The following is a 16,241-nucleotide window of genomic DNA, read 5'->3' as shown; positions in this document are numbered from 1 at the left end:
TTACTTTCCGACATCTATATATATATATACGTATAAGAATTGATTTTAGAACCGTACCGACTTCACGTATTTTACCTACAGTTAAATATCGACAATGCATTATTTCAGGAAATAGAGAAAATCGGTGGTGACGGATCGGGAAAAAAGGTAAGCGATCTCTTTTATCTTCTCTCTCTCTCTCTCTCTCTCTCTCTCTCTCTCTCTTGTATAAATACAGGTATGAACTAATATAGTGAGCAGTTCCACAAGTCTAACCACCAAAAGGTCGACACTCCTAGTTTCTAGTACCCACACTATTTACACTCCTAAAGTTGACGGTAGATTCCAATTATTTTCATCAGAGTTGTGCGCAGCTACTTGAACAATCAGAAACTGAAAATAATTTCATCCCCTGCAGTGTTGGGGAAGATCCGCAACTTCCGTGGGATTGCTATGTGAAGTCGGACGGAACAATCGATTCAATCAAACTCAGACCAGCTGTGGCATCACGTGTGGCACGGTTACGTGGCTACTTATCTCTCCAGCTGCAGACACGAAGCTGCAAAATCTGGGTCAGGAAAAAACTTTCTGACAGACAGAACTCGGCCAGATCTCTGCGCTGTGGGAATCCATTGTGATTCCCCGTATAAATAACTTCGGGACTCTCTAAATAGGCTCGGATTCGACGGATGGCTGCAGTCGACGCGTCGACGGATGTCTTCTTCCTCGAATCAGGCCTCGACCATCGGGATACTTACTCGTCAATCTGGGAGTACTTATAGGTACGACGTAGGTATTTCAGATTTTTCTCCCTGGACGGGTGGGGTGGATGCTTTTCAAGGTTATTAATTCCTTCGACGAAACATAAAGTTGTGATATGTATTTCTGGCACATATTTCCTCATCAAGGAATCGGAAAATCTGAGGTTAAGAACTTGTGAAATCGAAAATTTTCAATACATGTTACCACATGTTACTGTCATAAGTGAATATCAACTTCAAAACGTGTTTGGTTTGCGATTTTTAAATGTGCCAATTCCTACATCAAATTACGAAATGAATGACCCAAAATCTTTTCGAATTGTGTCAATTTAACGGCAACATTTTGCATGAACCTTCTGCGCACTGTTCAGCCAATCCTCCGGCTGATGGAGGTTAGGTTTTGGTCAAAAGTAACATTCGGTCGGTGACAGAGGGTCAAATCAACACTTTTCCCAACGCTTAAATATCAAGTAATAAAACAAGCTAACATAATTAAGTTTGGGGCGCAGCTCAGGGTGCTTGTTTCCATCCTAAGCCGGGTCGTTTTGCAAGCTGATCCTGTCGTACCGGAAGTCTCTCGTTTATCTCCTCCGGTTCCAATTCCAATTTGGCCTTTCCGGGCCGTGAGTGTTTTTCCCGATGCCAAGCAAGGGGAGGAGGAGGGAGGCCGGCCAGGTTGAACCCTTCCACCCTAAATAACACGTATACACGCTCCCTATATCATCGATATAATTTTCTCTGCCAAGTCACAGCTGAAGACGAGGATCTAGCGAACAAGGTCGAGCTCTTCATTCTCCGAGAAGCAAACCTTGCGAGAATGCAAAACTCGGATGGTGTGGAGTCCTAACAATAAGCGTCAGGCGTCACGATAAGCCGACAAAGCGCCCCCGTCAACCAAGCTCTATATCACGGAGATGGCTGGGCGATTTCCTCACAATGCTTTATAACGGGCCGGATCAAGTCCATCTTGCATACCCGCGGTTGACGTATGGGAGGAAACCCGGAAGCTCGCAAGCTCGCGGATATCGCGTCATCAATTGACTTCGAGATAATATATAACGGCGAAAGCGACCTCGTGCAGGTAAAACGATTCGATTCAATCATCGTGCTAAATCAAAGAAAGAATTCTGAGAAGAAAGGACGATGATGTATTTCTCGCTCGATGCTTGTCACCGACCAATATCCACCTACCTGTAAGCAACCTAACGCAGTCCGTTTGGTTGGGATAATTGTCCGGCCAATTTGGGCTGTAAAACTCTTGCTTCTCCGGTTTACCGATGGCGAAACTGTCGCAGTCGTTTCCCGGCGCGTCTCTGGTTCCGCGGCTAGAATTTGGCCGCAGGAAGCCGACCTCCTTCGCCGAGGTGACCAAAGCGTCCCGAAGGAGGCTGCCCCTCGACATCAGGGATGTTCCGTTCCATCCTCGTTCCGGCAAGTCGCTTGAGCCAGAAACTGAAATGGGGATGGATTGGATTGCCGAAGCTGAGGAAGAGAGGGATGAAGGTGCGGTGGAAGCCCCGCCACTCGGAACACCGCGGTTATCTTCACCCCCGGAATGCAGCTGTCTTTTCGCTATCGAGCGACCGACTACTCCGAAGTCTTTAACTCGGGATCTCGGCTCTGTCGGCGAACTCGACGAACCGTAAAACGGACTCGAACGAGACTTCGAAGACTGACTGCCAACCATTCCCGTAAGTCCAGTTGTAGCTGCGCCGGCTGAAACAGACAAGAAGAACAATCTGGTTTGTGAATAATTTTTGATCTGCGACAAAGGCGAATGAATATAGTTGGTGAAATTGGATAATCTATCTATAACCGTTAGTCGTACACTTGGACAGGAATATTGAAGTCTTGACCTCGTTGGTATAGTGGAGTAATGGATGTTGGAATTGTGGGTCAATCAAGTACGTCACATCATGATTGTTAGTACAATCACCTTTGTCATGTCCATATAGATCTGAAACTGGATCATCATTTCAATATTCCGTTTTGTTCTTCACAGTGTTAATAAATGTATAAATTGTTTCGAGTAGGGTCCTTACTCGGGTCGACATGTTAACGAAACAAATGATGTGACGTACTTCATTGACCTACAATTCCAGTATCCATTACCCGAATATCGGTTATAGTTATCAACACAAGCAGATTGCAGATGACTGGTCAAGGACAAAGACTTCGGGTGGTATTTTCTGCAACTTCCTTCGCAAAGGGAACTGAAGCTTAAACTGCAGGCGGATATTGTCTGGAAGCGAGTGGTGATATACAAGCTTCGATTGGTCTACCATTTTTCCTCCGCAGGATAGGTATAGTCAGAAAATGGGGTTCCTATGAATGGAACAAAGGCGACTAGTTCGGGAGAGAAGTGGTGGCTGAAACCACTAAGAGCGGTCGATCTAAAATAATGAGTGGAGGATTATGGCTCTCATGACTGGGTTCTCTAGTGGACGCTATTAGTTTTTGTAATTACTATGCAGTAATACTTCGCGCCATTAGTGGGTTTTTTATAGGGTGCATTAAGTTCCTGTATCCTGAATTCTCTCGTCAATTGTTCACAAAGTGCTCGCATTGTGACACCATCAGCTTGTTCAGATTTCAGCAATCGCTAATCTCCCATCATTGTGTCAAATGAACCTCATCCTGTAACTCACTACTTCTTCACGTTCTTTGGTGTTAGTTAAAATATATTATTTGCATTATCCCTTTGCTCTGAGCATCTTAAAAATCATCCCTTGTCGCATATTATTTCCTTTCTTCATTCGTCGTGTAGTTAAAAATATTTCTCCTTCCTTAGTTGCAATGGATTAAGGGATAACCGAGAGGATATATATTCTTTCCAAGTTCTTTCAGAAAATAACTTTTTGATACTAAATTTGGGACATTTTCGAACGCGGATTCCAATCTTGGACGATGTCACAAGCATACACGGCATGATTTTTCTCATCTTTTTTCTACTCGAAAAGATCGCGTCGATGCCTCAAGACGGCTGCTTTTTAATCCCCATCTTTTCAGAGGAATCGTGTTTTTCCGATAGTCAAGGGCCCTCGCTGTACCTTCTTCAACGCGGCGAAGAAGATTCGTTGAATCCGGAGGTTCGTCGTTCGTCGAGAGGAAGAAACGTCTTCCCATTGTGTAAAGTGCAGGTGAAAGCTCCGAGCCGAGTTGGAGCTAAAAGCAATATCGCGTCAGGAGTTAATCCAGGTTTGACCTCGTCACCCCTGTATATTCGTATGTACCTGCTTTTTATCGCCACTTTTCTATATCGTATTCTCTCACCTGCGCGACACGATTATCAATTCGGTCAAGCCTTCCACGAGACTTGACGAAATTCACATTTACCGACACATTATAATAACAAATTTGCAAAATGAAGAACTTTTCAGGAAGAATTTTGACCCCTCAAACTTACAAATTCTTTTTCCACACAGACTGATAAGATTCTAATTTTCGGAGGATCAAAAGGACCCAAAGAATATTTCTCTTCTAGCACGTTCTATGCCTCTGGCATAAGGTATAAGGTATAAGGTATAGGATATAAAGTATTCAAATTTCCACGTGCAGTTGGCAGATGCGAGGAATATGCCGTTGGGAATATTTTACAATATCTCCGTATTCGAATCTCCACCTTCCTCACCGTATCACCGTGCATCATATATGCTATGCGCCCAGCTTATTCCGACCGAAAAAATGATGATTGTTTACGCAAATTTTTTGCATAAATTGTGTGAGATGACGACGTTTAACACCTACAGCAGAAAAGTTTCCGGCCTCTAATTCATCGACATTTGCAAGATCTCAACAATTTTGTACACACTGTGTTATTACAAATTGGCAGATGCTTATTCCGTTCTAAATCAAGCCACGCAGCGTTTTCATAGTTCCAAGTTTCTCATCGTCAGATCACATTTCGTCTGAAAGTCGTGACTTTACAGTATATAACAATTATCCTTCTTCAATGAATTCTTCCTAAACGCGCTACGCGAATCCCATCACAATTTATGATGGCGCAAAATTTTTCCATTGGACGAGATATTCCGGAGCCAGGTTTTGCGTTCAAGGTCCAATTTTTTTATTCATTTGCATACCACCCTTGTGTCTCAAAGAGATCTTAATACTCACTTCGGTTGATTCGAGGCGCAAATTTGATTGGAAAGGAGGAACAAAGAAAAGGTAAAAAAAGAAGAAAAAAAAAAAAGAAAATTGAATAACCAGGTCGTCGAGGATCTGAAATCAATCAACTCCCGGGAAGAAGAAGAAGACGAGGAAGACGAGGAGGGGCGAGTCAATATAAACGACAATTTGTCCACACCTGTTGCAGATTCGAGTCTTGGCTAGCGACAAAACGCCCGCTACAAGTAGAAATTCGGTGCAGGGCAGTGGCTGCTGGTTCAAACGGCGCGGCACTATTTCGGCGACGATTTCTGATTCTGATTCTGGCAGCTGTGAATCGAGGTCGAAAAATGCCGGCGTGCATTTTCGGACCAGCTAATGTGTGGACTCGCGACTCAGAGTCGCGGTATATTTAGATACGGGCCAAGAAGTCCCGCAGCGCATACCGCGCATTGTCAAACGAAATCACGAGCAACTGCCTGATGCTTGGCTTGTTAGACTTTCCGTTAGTGAATTGGAAGATGATCGTAGAGGTAAGAGGGAGAGCTTTTGATTTTTTCATCGCCTTCGCACGCCGACGAAAATCGCCCGTCAATTTTCCGAATGAGCGAACTTTTTAATTGGATTTTCATCGGCTTTTGCACTGAAGATATGAAAATAAGATTTCAGGCGAAAGAGAAATTTTACCTCTTGAACACGATAATTATATCTATATACAAGGAAATTGTGAGGAATGTTTTAATCTAGGGTTATATACGTGTATTAGAGAATGAGAAATGTCCTTGTCGTTGCTCTTTCATTTGAATTATCGAATATTTTTTGGTAATTAATAACTTCCAACGTTTTTAATCACTGTCGGAAACTCTTGGAATGGAATTTACGCTAATTCGGGATTTAATGCTTTGTATATACAAAAACTTTACAGGTTTTCTATATTCGATCATTCTGTGACAGTTTTAATCTGGATTGCTTTCATCTGCATAGTTTATTACTTTCATTTCAGAATTAATCAAACCAGCAAAAAAAGTATGTTAGTGTTTAGTAACTTTAACTTTAATCAGTTGAACTGATTTTTATTGGGAGAATTTCTTCTAGATGCGACAAAAAATTAAACGACGGAAATTCAAATCGAGAGGGTTTAGTTGCTATTCGTAAAAAGAGTATTTTTTTACTACCATAAAAATTGTACTTACACCACAAATTACCTGAAATTAATTGTTTTTTATGGTTCCGAGTTAAGAAAATTGATTGTATTCAAAGTCATTATGGGTTATAATCATAAATAAATTTATGCTTTATTTCAAAACACATTACCCACCCGTTCGAAATCCATTTTAGACTATTTCATATTTTAAACCTACAGAGGAAAGATAATATGGCCTCGTTAAAATAATTAATAAGTAAACTTTCCGTACTCGAATTTCCGGTATTTAATTTCTCTGATATACGTAATAGGGAAGAGATTCGCTAAGAAACAATTAAACTCAATTAACTTGAGCTTAACTTTCTAGGCCCAGGTTTTATTACTTCCTGGATCGACTAATTTTTCGAAGAAACTCATATTTACCTTAACGCGAAAGTCGCGGCTGCGAAAAACAACGCGTTGCTTTCTTGGAAAGTGTAATTCGCGGAAGTCTTTTCTGCTCTCTCGTGTCTCGAATTACTTGTAGAAAGGAGGTTGAAAATTGTCTCGACTCGAAATACTCGAGCCGAAACGAAATTACGCATTTCAATTTCATTCCACCTTTTTATATCCTAGCTGGCATGAAATATTACGACGTACACGCGGCGTGGCGTCGACTTCCGTTTTACGGCCTGAGCCAGGCTTGCGCGGAGGTTTCGAGCGGTGCGGCGTGGCAGCAGCAGCCTCGCCACACCTGCCTTAACGTATAACCTTCCCATTCCCCAGATTTCCGCCGCACGCCGAGGAATAAGAGATTTAAAACACACACCTCGGCGAAAAAGTTTATCCCCAGTCATCGAGCCTCCGAGATTTCCGGTGCCCGCAGTAAAAGGTATATGTACATATGTAGGGTAGACATTTTTGGCGAGGTTGCATGCCTGCAGGCGAACCTTGAATGGCGGAACGGCGGAACGAAGCCAAGAAATCCCCGTATCGCCGAGTCGGAGAATCGGACCGTGACAAGTGCCGAAGAGTAAAAAGTTGCCGGCTTGCGGAAAAAGCCGGAGGAATAGGAAAAAAGAAATACATACACAAACACACACACACATATATATGCGCGTAGGAGAGAATGGTCGGCTATGGGGCGCCGGTCTGGGATTTATGGGGTAAATCTGAAAGTCAGCCGGCGTAAGAAAAAGTTTTATAGTTCTTCGCGGGGCCTCCGCTGGAGGCTTCGGGACGAGACTATACGCGCAGCGCTAAGAATATAATCGTAACGACAGCCACACTGCCTTATAATTCTTTCAAAAATTTCCAACCTCCTCTATACTTTAGGTGAATCATGATTCTTACGCAGTAAGAGATGGTTATTCGACGCCTCGCTATATGCTAATTTCTCTCCCTGAATTTCACGTTACTTGACAGAAAATTTTTTCACTGTGTAAACAGGTTCGAACAAGTTGGCAGAAGTTGGAGAAGTCAACGACCTTGATTCCGGAATTCTACACATTTTACTCCACGAGCTGCTAATATTATCTGAATAATGACATACCGAGAGTGCAAATTTTGATTTCGCATCGCGAGAGTAACCCCAATGGTGTTCTATTACGTTCGGTTTTAATTCAAATATTTGCAAAACGTATAACGCATAATGTTTTTGGAAATTATATGCAAATACTGCACCTTAATTAAATTCGCCGTTTCCTACACAGGCATTTATTCGGATGCATGTTCTTTTAACTACATAGTGGCCACGTACCGAATAAATTCATCATTTAGGTCCTACAGTTTCACTCTTACGATATTATCATATATCATTTACAGAAACGACACATGCGATTCAACAGCTGAAATACTCGAATAGCAGAAACCAGTTTCACCCGAAAAGTTCTCCGTTAGACTTCAATACAATTTCGGTATTTCCTCCGACAAGGGTTCACTTGAAATTGGATCCGGTTCGTACCGGGTCACTGATTCAAACTAGTAGGAACGGATTTCATTAGGTACATTTGACGGAACAAAGCTTGCGACGAATATCGACACTTTAAATTCCTTCCTTACCGACGACTTGTTGAAATAATACTAATGGCTGTTGTTTTCATCAGGCCTACCTTCGGGTGCGTATAATTTTCAAATGTCGAAGATGAAAATTTAACCCAGCATTCAGATTACGCAGCACGAGAGAAACGACGTTTCACCAAGCAGATGTTTGCATCCATTCGGTAAAAACGAGGAGGGTTAACGTGGAACCCGGCGGCTTTGACGCTCGAAGTTATTACAAGCGCATCGATCGCGCTCGTCTTATACTGCAAGAATCACCGGCTCTGGGAGATGCTGTACTTTCATCGCACTGCTACACGGTCAACGTGAAGAGAATGGGAAACTGTAAAGGAGTTGCTATTTTCGGTCGCCACTCAGTTCTGTTGAATGGAAAACAACCGCTGGGAAAAGTCAGTATTTACGTAGCTGCGCAATTGTACGCATGCACCAAGGAAACCAAAACAATCCAGTTGAAATAATATCGAAACAAGTGAATCACGAAATAAAGATTAAACAATGTAGTGAGTTAATCTCAAGACAAATTGTACGGACAACCGAAAGAAACGACAAAGAAATAAATGTGCATATAAAGGGTTCAGCTATCAACACCTTTTGAAACTGCATCTCTCTTATTCCCTCTTTCCTTTGATAGTAATAATGAAAGAAAAACTCTGCTGTATTATGTAACTTCAATATATTACAGCCAATTTGATTGGTAAATAGATTATCTGTAAATTGCTCTTATGGTTTAATGAATCAATGCAGATTGTGTTTGAAGAACTTTATGTGAAAATGTATACATTGGCATCTAAAATTCCTATCAGGTGATTTGTGTAGGACTTATTTACAAATAAAAAGAGTAATTTTTCAGTGAAATTGCACAATTTATCGACTCTGGCATTAACAAAAGGCGTTCGATATCGTAACTCATCTCAGATTATCAGCCACTGACGTATTGCGATCGAGATTCACGGTTTCGAATATTTTAGAACCTAATCCAGTTAATAATTCTTCCTTTTGATTTCTCCATTTTCCAAATCTGTGCCTTATTTTCAACCAGGCCATGCATCTGATATATTCTCAACCACAGAGTAACAAGTTCTGTTGGATCCGGAATTAGGCCAAGGGGTTGGTTTAGGGGTTAAAAAAGAAAAGAAAAGAAAAGAAAAGAATCAATTAAAATAAATTACACTTAAGGACCAAATGAACCTGACGAGCTTTTACACAAAACTTTTTCGTACTTGTCCCGCAAAACGTTCAGCAGGAATTAACGGAGGGGTGAAAGGTCTTACAATTTAAGTGTGGACAGGGGAAGAAGGGAGGCTGGCTGTTACGAGCACGTTTTTTCACTGAAGCTTCGTAATTATGATCTTACCCTCAAACAATCGACTACCATAATCCCTTAAATCCCCCCCCTCCCCAAATTCTCACCGTTAAGGGGCCTGCCTTGTGCAGAGAGTGGTCCATAATTCAGTAGGGTGAATTCTGCACGTTATACATCCCAGGGCAGGGTGGCAGGTGCAGTGGCTGGTACATAAAGTACTGGTACGCGTAGTTCATAAATTTTATGAAAGTTCCGCGACGCAGCTGACAGTCGCGCCCAGCTAGGGCGCGCGCTTCTTAAATAAAAAAAGCTCCAGTTCGGAAACTTGGCTGATGCTGTAACCTCGCGGCCTCGCATCTCAATCACGCTGTCGACAAACTTCAGAAAAAATTTTCGAGCTAAAATTTATATTATCTTTTCCACTTGATGTCTTTTTTTCTAATTTTTTTTATGATGGAGTTTACTAATTACGTTGGCGAATGATTCGTGCATCACTTTTCAAGCAAAATATCGAAGAGTCTGAAACATTTTACTTCAAGTGACTTTTTTTTGCATTCTATTAAATTTTCGCGAAATATCATTGCCTAGATTATCATGAGTAAAAGTAAACGTACGGTGAGTACAATCAGTCGTGACAGGCGTTTACGGACGAATTGCACGGAAACGATTCGAGTTGGTATTGTATTATTCAAATGAGAAAACGATATAAGTCGATTGAGCCACACCTCTGAGGAAGTTTTGGCTAATGCCCAGAGTTTGAGCAGTTCATTCTTAGCCTAGACATAGTTATGCCGCTACGTATACCTATACAATACATATTCAGGTATACTATACATATATAGATATGTACACGTAAAACAGAGTTTAAACAGAGTGAATCTAAACGAAAGAAAAAAAAATTTGATATACCAAATCAATTTTTCATTAAAATTAATCGGAATTCCTTTTTTTTCAAATAAATTTCTACAGAAAAATAATGACCAGTTAGAACACTGTAATGGAAATTCTTTCTTTGCAAAATTTTCACCACGCGTTAGAGACTATCGAATAACAAAAAAAGAAATACGAAAAGTTGGCCGTCTGGAACGCGGTCAAGGTCTCGGTGAAAAAGTTCAAATACGTTAGGCCGTCCCTTGTGAATGAGCCCAACGATGCCGCAGTAGAAAAAATTGCAGTGTTAGGACCGGCCAGTAGTTTGACTCAACGTCTGTCAGGACTTGGCTTTATTGTGTCTGATGTATACAGAGTGATACTACTGCTTGTCGTACTCCGGCTGGTTTTTGGGTATATAAGTAGTCTGGGGTTTGTGTAACCATCGGAAATTCTCCGCACTGTATCAAAGTTGCGATACTTTACTGATATTTAAGTTGGAGTAAAAATTATGTAAAAATTTTTGTGCGTTTTGTCCGGGATCCGAAAACTTTGGAAGAGGATTAAATCGTTGAATCTCGTTAAAACTTGGCCCGAAGTTTTGGAGAATGATTGATCGCAGTGACGAGACGATAATTATAAAGATCTGTCAGGTGTACAGTCCCGTCAAAGAAGTTTCAAGGCTCAAGAATTAAGATACAGGAGCTTGAACGGATACGTAAATCAAGATCTGATAAGTTTTATCCGGAAATTATGCCTCTGGTGTGGTAAGAAATCGAAGTTCTTCAGGAATTAATAATGTGAGTCCCCTTGTCATCGTCGGACATTTTTTGCAATGCCAAACTGTGGAGGTTTTGAAAATTTTAATGAAAAGTAACAACTCATCATGTTCGTAAATAAATTATGCAGAAATCGTTTCCCGATCGTTGCTTCGGCCTAATTCACCTGGATTATAACGTCAGTTGCAATTACTTCTACTATTTATTTCGTGATTCTATTGTTTAACAGTTTCCGAATAAATATGCAAAGGAAGGCTAAAAACAAATACAATAAACTAATACATATGACTTAATTGGTTCACAGAATTCAAGTGTTTTCCATCATTCTGCAACTAATCTCCTGATCCCTGTTGAGATTGTCACTTTGCAATGCGTCGTCTGGTGAAAACAAGTCAAACTAATGCAGCCAGATTGACAGCTGACCGTATTTTTTTGCATTAGGATGTTAGAACAAGTACATTATTGATTACGTTTCATAAATTTATGAGTCATGAGTAATTTGAAACCCGGAAAATTACGATTTTCCCCCATTAAAATTAAACACTTAGGTTATGTGGTGATAAAATGGCGCCGACAACCAGGCTCTGACGTCGTGACGACATTTTCCAATACTATACGATTCATGAGAGGAATGTGTAAGGTTGTACGAACGACGTTTATATACCATTATGAAAACACCGATGAAATGGGGGGGGCTGATAATCAACACCCACGCCGTAATAAATATCTTATACTGCACATGTATGCCGTGTAGTCACCCTTGTGATTGCGAGGGGTGGCATATATCGCGATGCAGGGGAGTGAAACGGAGTGTTTTTTCCTGGTCAGTCCTTACGCATTAATAGAGTAACACATGTTCATTTAATCCTCGCGGTAGCACACAGAGTCAGGTCTCTCGCTCTCTCGACGACGTGGGCAGAGAAGCGGACTTCAACCGCGGCAAACGAGATGATGCATAGCAGACGAGGCGGTTTTTTGGCGAGCACTCGCACCCCGGGGGCCGAGCAAGTTCCGTTCGGCAAACCTGACGCGACCCTAGATTATAAATTATCCACGGTTCGCTTAACAAGGTGCGTGGTGGACGGCTTCTTCTTCCTGCGGTCCGGGCGCGCGATTTTCGCAGACTCACGCACCTTACTTGTTAATATCTCGTTATCTTCTTGTGTAGGATATGTGAAAAACAACCCATATTATTCGCATTGTAACGTTACATGTGTCGTTTATTGAATTTTTTAAGATACATGAAGAACAGTCAGTGAAACGTGTACCAAGTGAAACTGAGCAGATAGAACGTCCGACTGCGCATGCGTTAGCTTCCTCGTTATTTCGTGCAGGCTGGCCACCTGAAGCCTCAGCTGTCAAACGCGGCTTATGTGTGAGATGCAATTTTTTTTAGGTCAAATTGATTTCGAACAGCTGATATGTCGCGATTCGAGCAGACTTGGAAAACTCTTATTGTTAACTGAATGATGACCACATGATAACAACATAATTTCGGTGCGCCACTCAACGCAGAAGAGTTTGATATCTTATTCTCCGTTTCCAATAAGTTGGCCCCCCTGTCTTGTAGTTGAAAATATGAAATATTTTCGCGGTATAAAATCGCCATCCGATAGAGTTTCATTATTTTTTTACATACGCTGTCTGGAATAAGATGCGTTTCACGCCTTACCGACTGATGATAAAGAAAACAACGTATCGATTACCGACGTTACTGATGCTAGAATTTTTCAGGGTATCCCCGCCCACCTAAAACTCCGTTACTTAATCTGCGTCTGGGCCGGTTAGCTGACCGCCATCACCACGTCCAGCTCGATTACGGGGACGTCTTTTCTCCGAGCTGCAAGTTTCTCTTATGGCCCTACCGAGCTTCGTTCCTATTTATTGTTCGTGCCGATCCCCGAGGTGAAAACCGTCGCTGGCAGTTTCTACAGACATACGTTACGCCCGGATGGGCGAGGACAACGCGTGACCGGAACAGCTCGACCGGAAGAGGTCTGACTGGGACGGAAATGGCGCCGCCACCAACACCCCAAAGTTATACGGTGCATCGAGCCGCAACCTGCTCTCTTGGCAAACAACGAAGCGCCTCCCTGTCGGCATGATCCGAGCTTATTATACACCGCGTTCGAGCTTTTACTTCCACCATTTCAACCCTCGAGTAAACAGCACCCCATCATTCGAATGGGAATCATTGTTCGAGGCTCGTTTATTCTTAACGAGGGCAAAAATATTCTACCCGAGAATTCGTCAACACAGTTTACATTTAATTGTAATTCCATTGCGCTATTGAATAAGGACTATACATATAATGCTCGTGAATTTGCAGATGGCGATAATAAGAGAAGAGAAAAAGTGAAAGGAAAAAAGAAAAGCAAACAAAATTAAATCGCTGGAGACCTTGGCTTGTACCATTATGAGTGACACATTCGTGTAACGCCCCACGTCACAATATGGGACATAGAATTTCGCACATCCACGTGCGACGGTTCTTCCCCTTCAATTTTCTCCCCTCGGGTCAACCTGCACGCGTACACATCCGGTGGCCGGCATTATTGTCCGACAAACGTCGCTTTCATAAACGCTCGTTGGGGGACTCGAAGGGGCTGAGGAAGAGGAGGAGGAGGAGGAGGAGGAGGAAGTTAACGAGCATTAACGGCATGCAGCCTGCAGAGCTTCGGTCAAGCGACGCGAGCGCCGTCGACTAGGTGTCATTTGCGAATAAAAGACGTCATTTACTTTGCCGCTTTTCCGCAACCACCGTCAAAAGCTGAAAGGATCCATGGCTTTCAGCCATAGGCTGTATAGGTATACCTAATACATGCGTTATCATTAGCCGGATGAAAACTATCGTCGCTTTTCGAGCTTTTCCAAAGATAAGCGCAGCGCACACACACCGAGAATTCCCGTGCTTTGTGCTGAACATGGAAATGGACGTCTGGATCTAACAGCATTCGACCAAACCTAAACCTCAATTAATTAACCGCCTGACGCTCAGCCGGTGAAGGTTTCCCCCGGGCGCTGCGGGGAGCTTGACGAGAAAAGGGAAGGATAAAAACCTTCGTCGAAAAGACTGTAATGCAGGAAGGCCTGAGAAGGGTTGACGGTGGAAAAGATTAACCGCAAAAAATACCGATGGACGGAGAGAGAAAAAGAGCCCCTCGAACAATATACCTATATTTATTCTCAACTTCGTACGGTAAAGATTTGTAAAAAATTGGAACGGTCGTCATCGTTTTGACGGAAATCAGAACAAAAGTTGCGAAGTGGAGGAGAAACGGCTTGAAAATTTTCAGCTCTACCGTCTGTACCAATGACAGTGAACACGAATTGAACAATGTCCTTACTATATGCAATTGAAATGATTCTGAACAAATCCGAACAACAAACTAGATTTACCATAATTTCAAGTAAGGTTTTATAATAATAATGTCCAAAATTATTAAGCTCTGATGCTTACGGTTGTTGAGCTCGTTTTATTCGATGATTAAACTAAAGAATAATTCAGAAAAAGTTTACACCTCATCAAATTACTCAGCGTAAGAAACTTTGCAGGGAAGAATGTTGCTGAACGGACGGTTTTTGCTGGTGGAAAGATAGGAGTGAGAAAAGCTCGCAAACACCTCAGAATTTTCAGAAATCGAAATTGGAATCGCCTGGAATTCGAGGATCCCAGAGAATGCGAAAAAGTTGGCCTTGAATCATCCCGCTGCAGGACTGGGACAAGGCGTGCTATCTCGGCGGGAAAATATATATAAAGGAAAGTCAGTTCGTTCCTGATCCGTAAGACAGGAATCGCGGGCTCTGACCGGAGTGGGAAATTGGACGATATTGGCATTCCTGCAGTCTATAAGGCTGACTCTCGAAAGCGTGAAAAATGCCTTGTGCTTCGAAAGGCGGGAGCTGCGTTACCGACAGGTTAAAGTTGAGCTGCCTTCAATTTGCGATGGCCACTGAACTGAGAGTAAATCGAGTCCAAAATAGTAATCGAACACGACTCGATTGAATCGATAATAATTAATCGATAAATCGATTGTTTCGTTTTATTTTGTAAATTTCAGCGAGTAGTCTTAACAGGGAAAAAGTGTTTTGATAATTTATAATTTCATTAAAAATATTTTTCAATTTTACGTGAAAATATTCATTTATCTTTCAATTATTATGTCAAATAGATACTCAATGAGTAAGACAATGATAATAATTGACACTTTAATAACACAAATTGATATTGCATTGTATCGTTCTTAGGAGTAAAGAAGAAAAAACGATTGTAAGGAAAAATAATCGAGTCGATCGATTAATTGAGTTTGAAAAATAATAGATTATACTCGATTAATCGTGAAAAATAAACGTTTTAATCGAAAATCGATTATTTTTGGTCATTCTTAATTTGCATAGGCTGAGATCTAGTTTGTGTTCTGCATCATAGATTTTCGAACGCTACGACACGAGCATGATAAAAATTTTCAATAAACTAAACTAAAAAATAAACATGGTTCAAAAAAATGCAATTTTTAAGAGACTTTTATCTTCTCGGTCAATTTTAATACCTGACATGGTAAAAAGTTAAAATCGTCGGTACGGGTCGAAGCAGGTCGCTGGTTCGTTTTGTGGGTGAAAAAATGGTAATAAATAATTCGCTTTTCGGTATGGGAGTTCTGACCTTTACGGTTGTCTGTGACGAGGGTTGCATTTTACCCGTCCAAGCTAGTTCCTCGTGATCGATATTCACCCCGGAATTGACGACGGAAAAGGAAAACACGGTCTTCCGTCAATCGGTAAGTGGTATATACCTGTATATACACGCGACTAAGAAAGTTTTTATTCGATTTGCAGGGAGAAGCAATTTACTATGGAAAAAAAAATTGGAAAGTTGAATAAATAACTATGATGGAGAAAACAAAGAAAAGCAGAAGCGAGGAAACCTGCAACCTGATTTTCGAAACAGACCTGATTTCTGTTTTTCAGTTCGGAATTTTAAACGTAACATACTAATCCTATAACTGTACAACGTGTTTCAGAATCTGGATAAGGCTTCGGCTGAAAGCTGCGAGACAATGTGAATTTTTTAGTACGAATTTATCCTGCACGAACTTTCCGGTAACACGCGTGCGTGTGCGTTTACTCCACGCGTGCTAAGGGATATTTTTTTCTGCACAGAGTGTTTCATACAGATACATTAATTAATGGATGTCACTGCAAACTTTTCAACTTTATAATGATCTGGAGTTCCAAATCTATCCGACAACGCGTACAAC

The 16,241-nt window shown here is 41.5% G+C and overlaps 1 protein-coding gene across 1 annotated transcript in view; it reads right to left on the bottom strand.

Moving 5' to 3' along the window:
• The window catches only part of LOC124407084, a 33,149-nt gene that overhangs the window by 14,628 nt on the left and 2,280 nt on the right, over positions 1–16,241 (bottom strand). Inside the window, exon 3 of the mRNA XM_046882905.1 lies at positions 1,932–2,456. Within this exon, the coding sequence (XP_046738861.1) occupies positions 1,932–2,456 (525 nt within the window). The remainder of the gene's footprint in view (positions 1–1,931; positions 2,457–16,241) is intronic.

This window comes from Diprion similis, chromosome 6 (genome assembly GCF_021155765.1).
Source record: "Diprion similis isolate iyDipSimi1 chromosome 6, iyDipSimi1.1, whole genome shotgun sequence".
Classification (NCBI taxonomy): Eukaryota; Metazoa; Arthropoda; class Insecta; order Hymenoptera; family Diprionidae; genus Diprion; species Diprion similis.
Note: the sequence above shows the minus strand (reverse complement) of the source record. Positions and strands in the feature narration are given on the sequence as shown.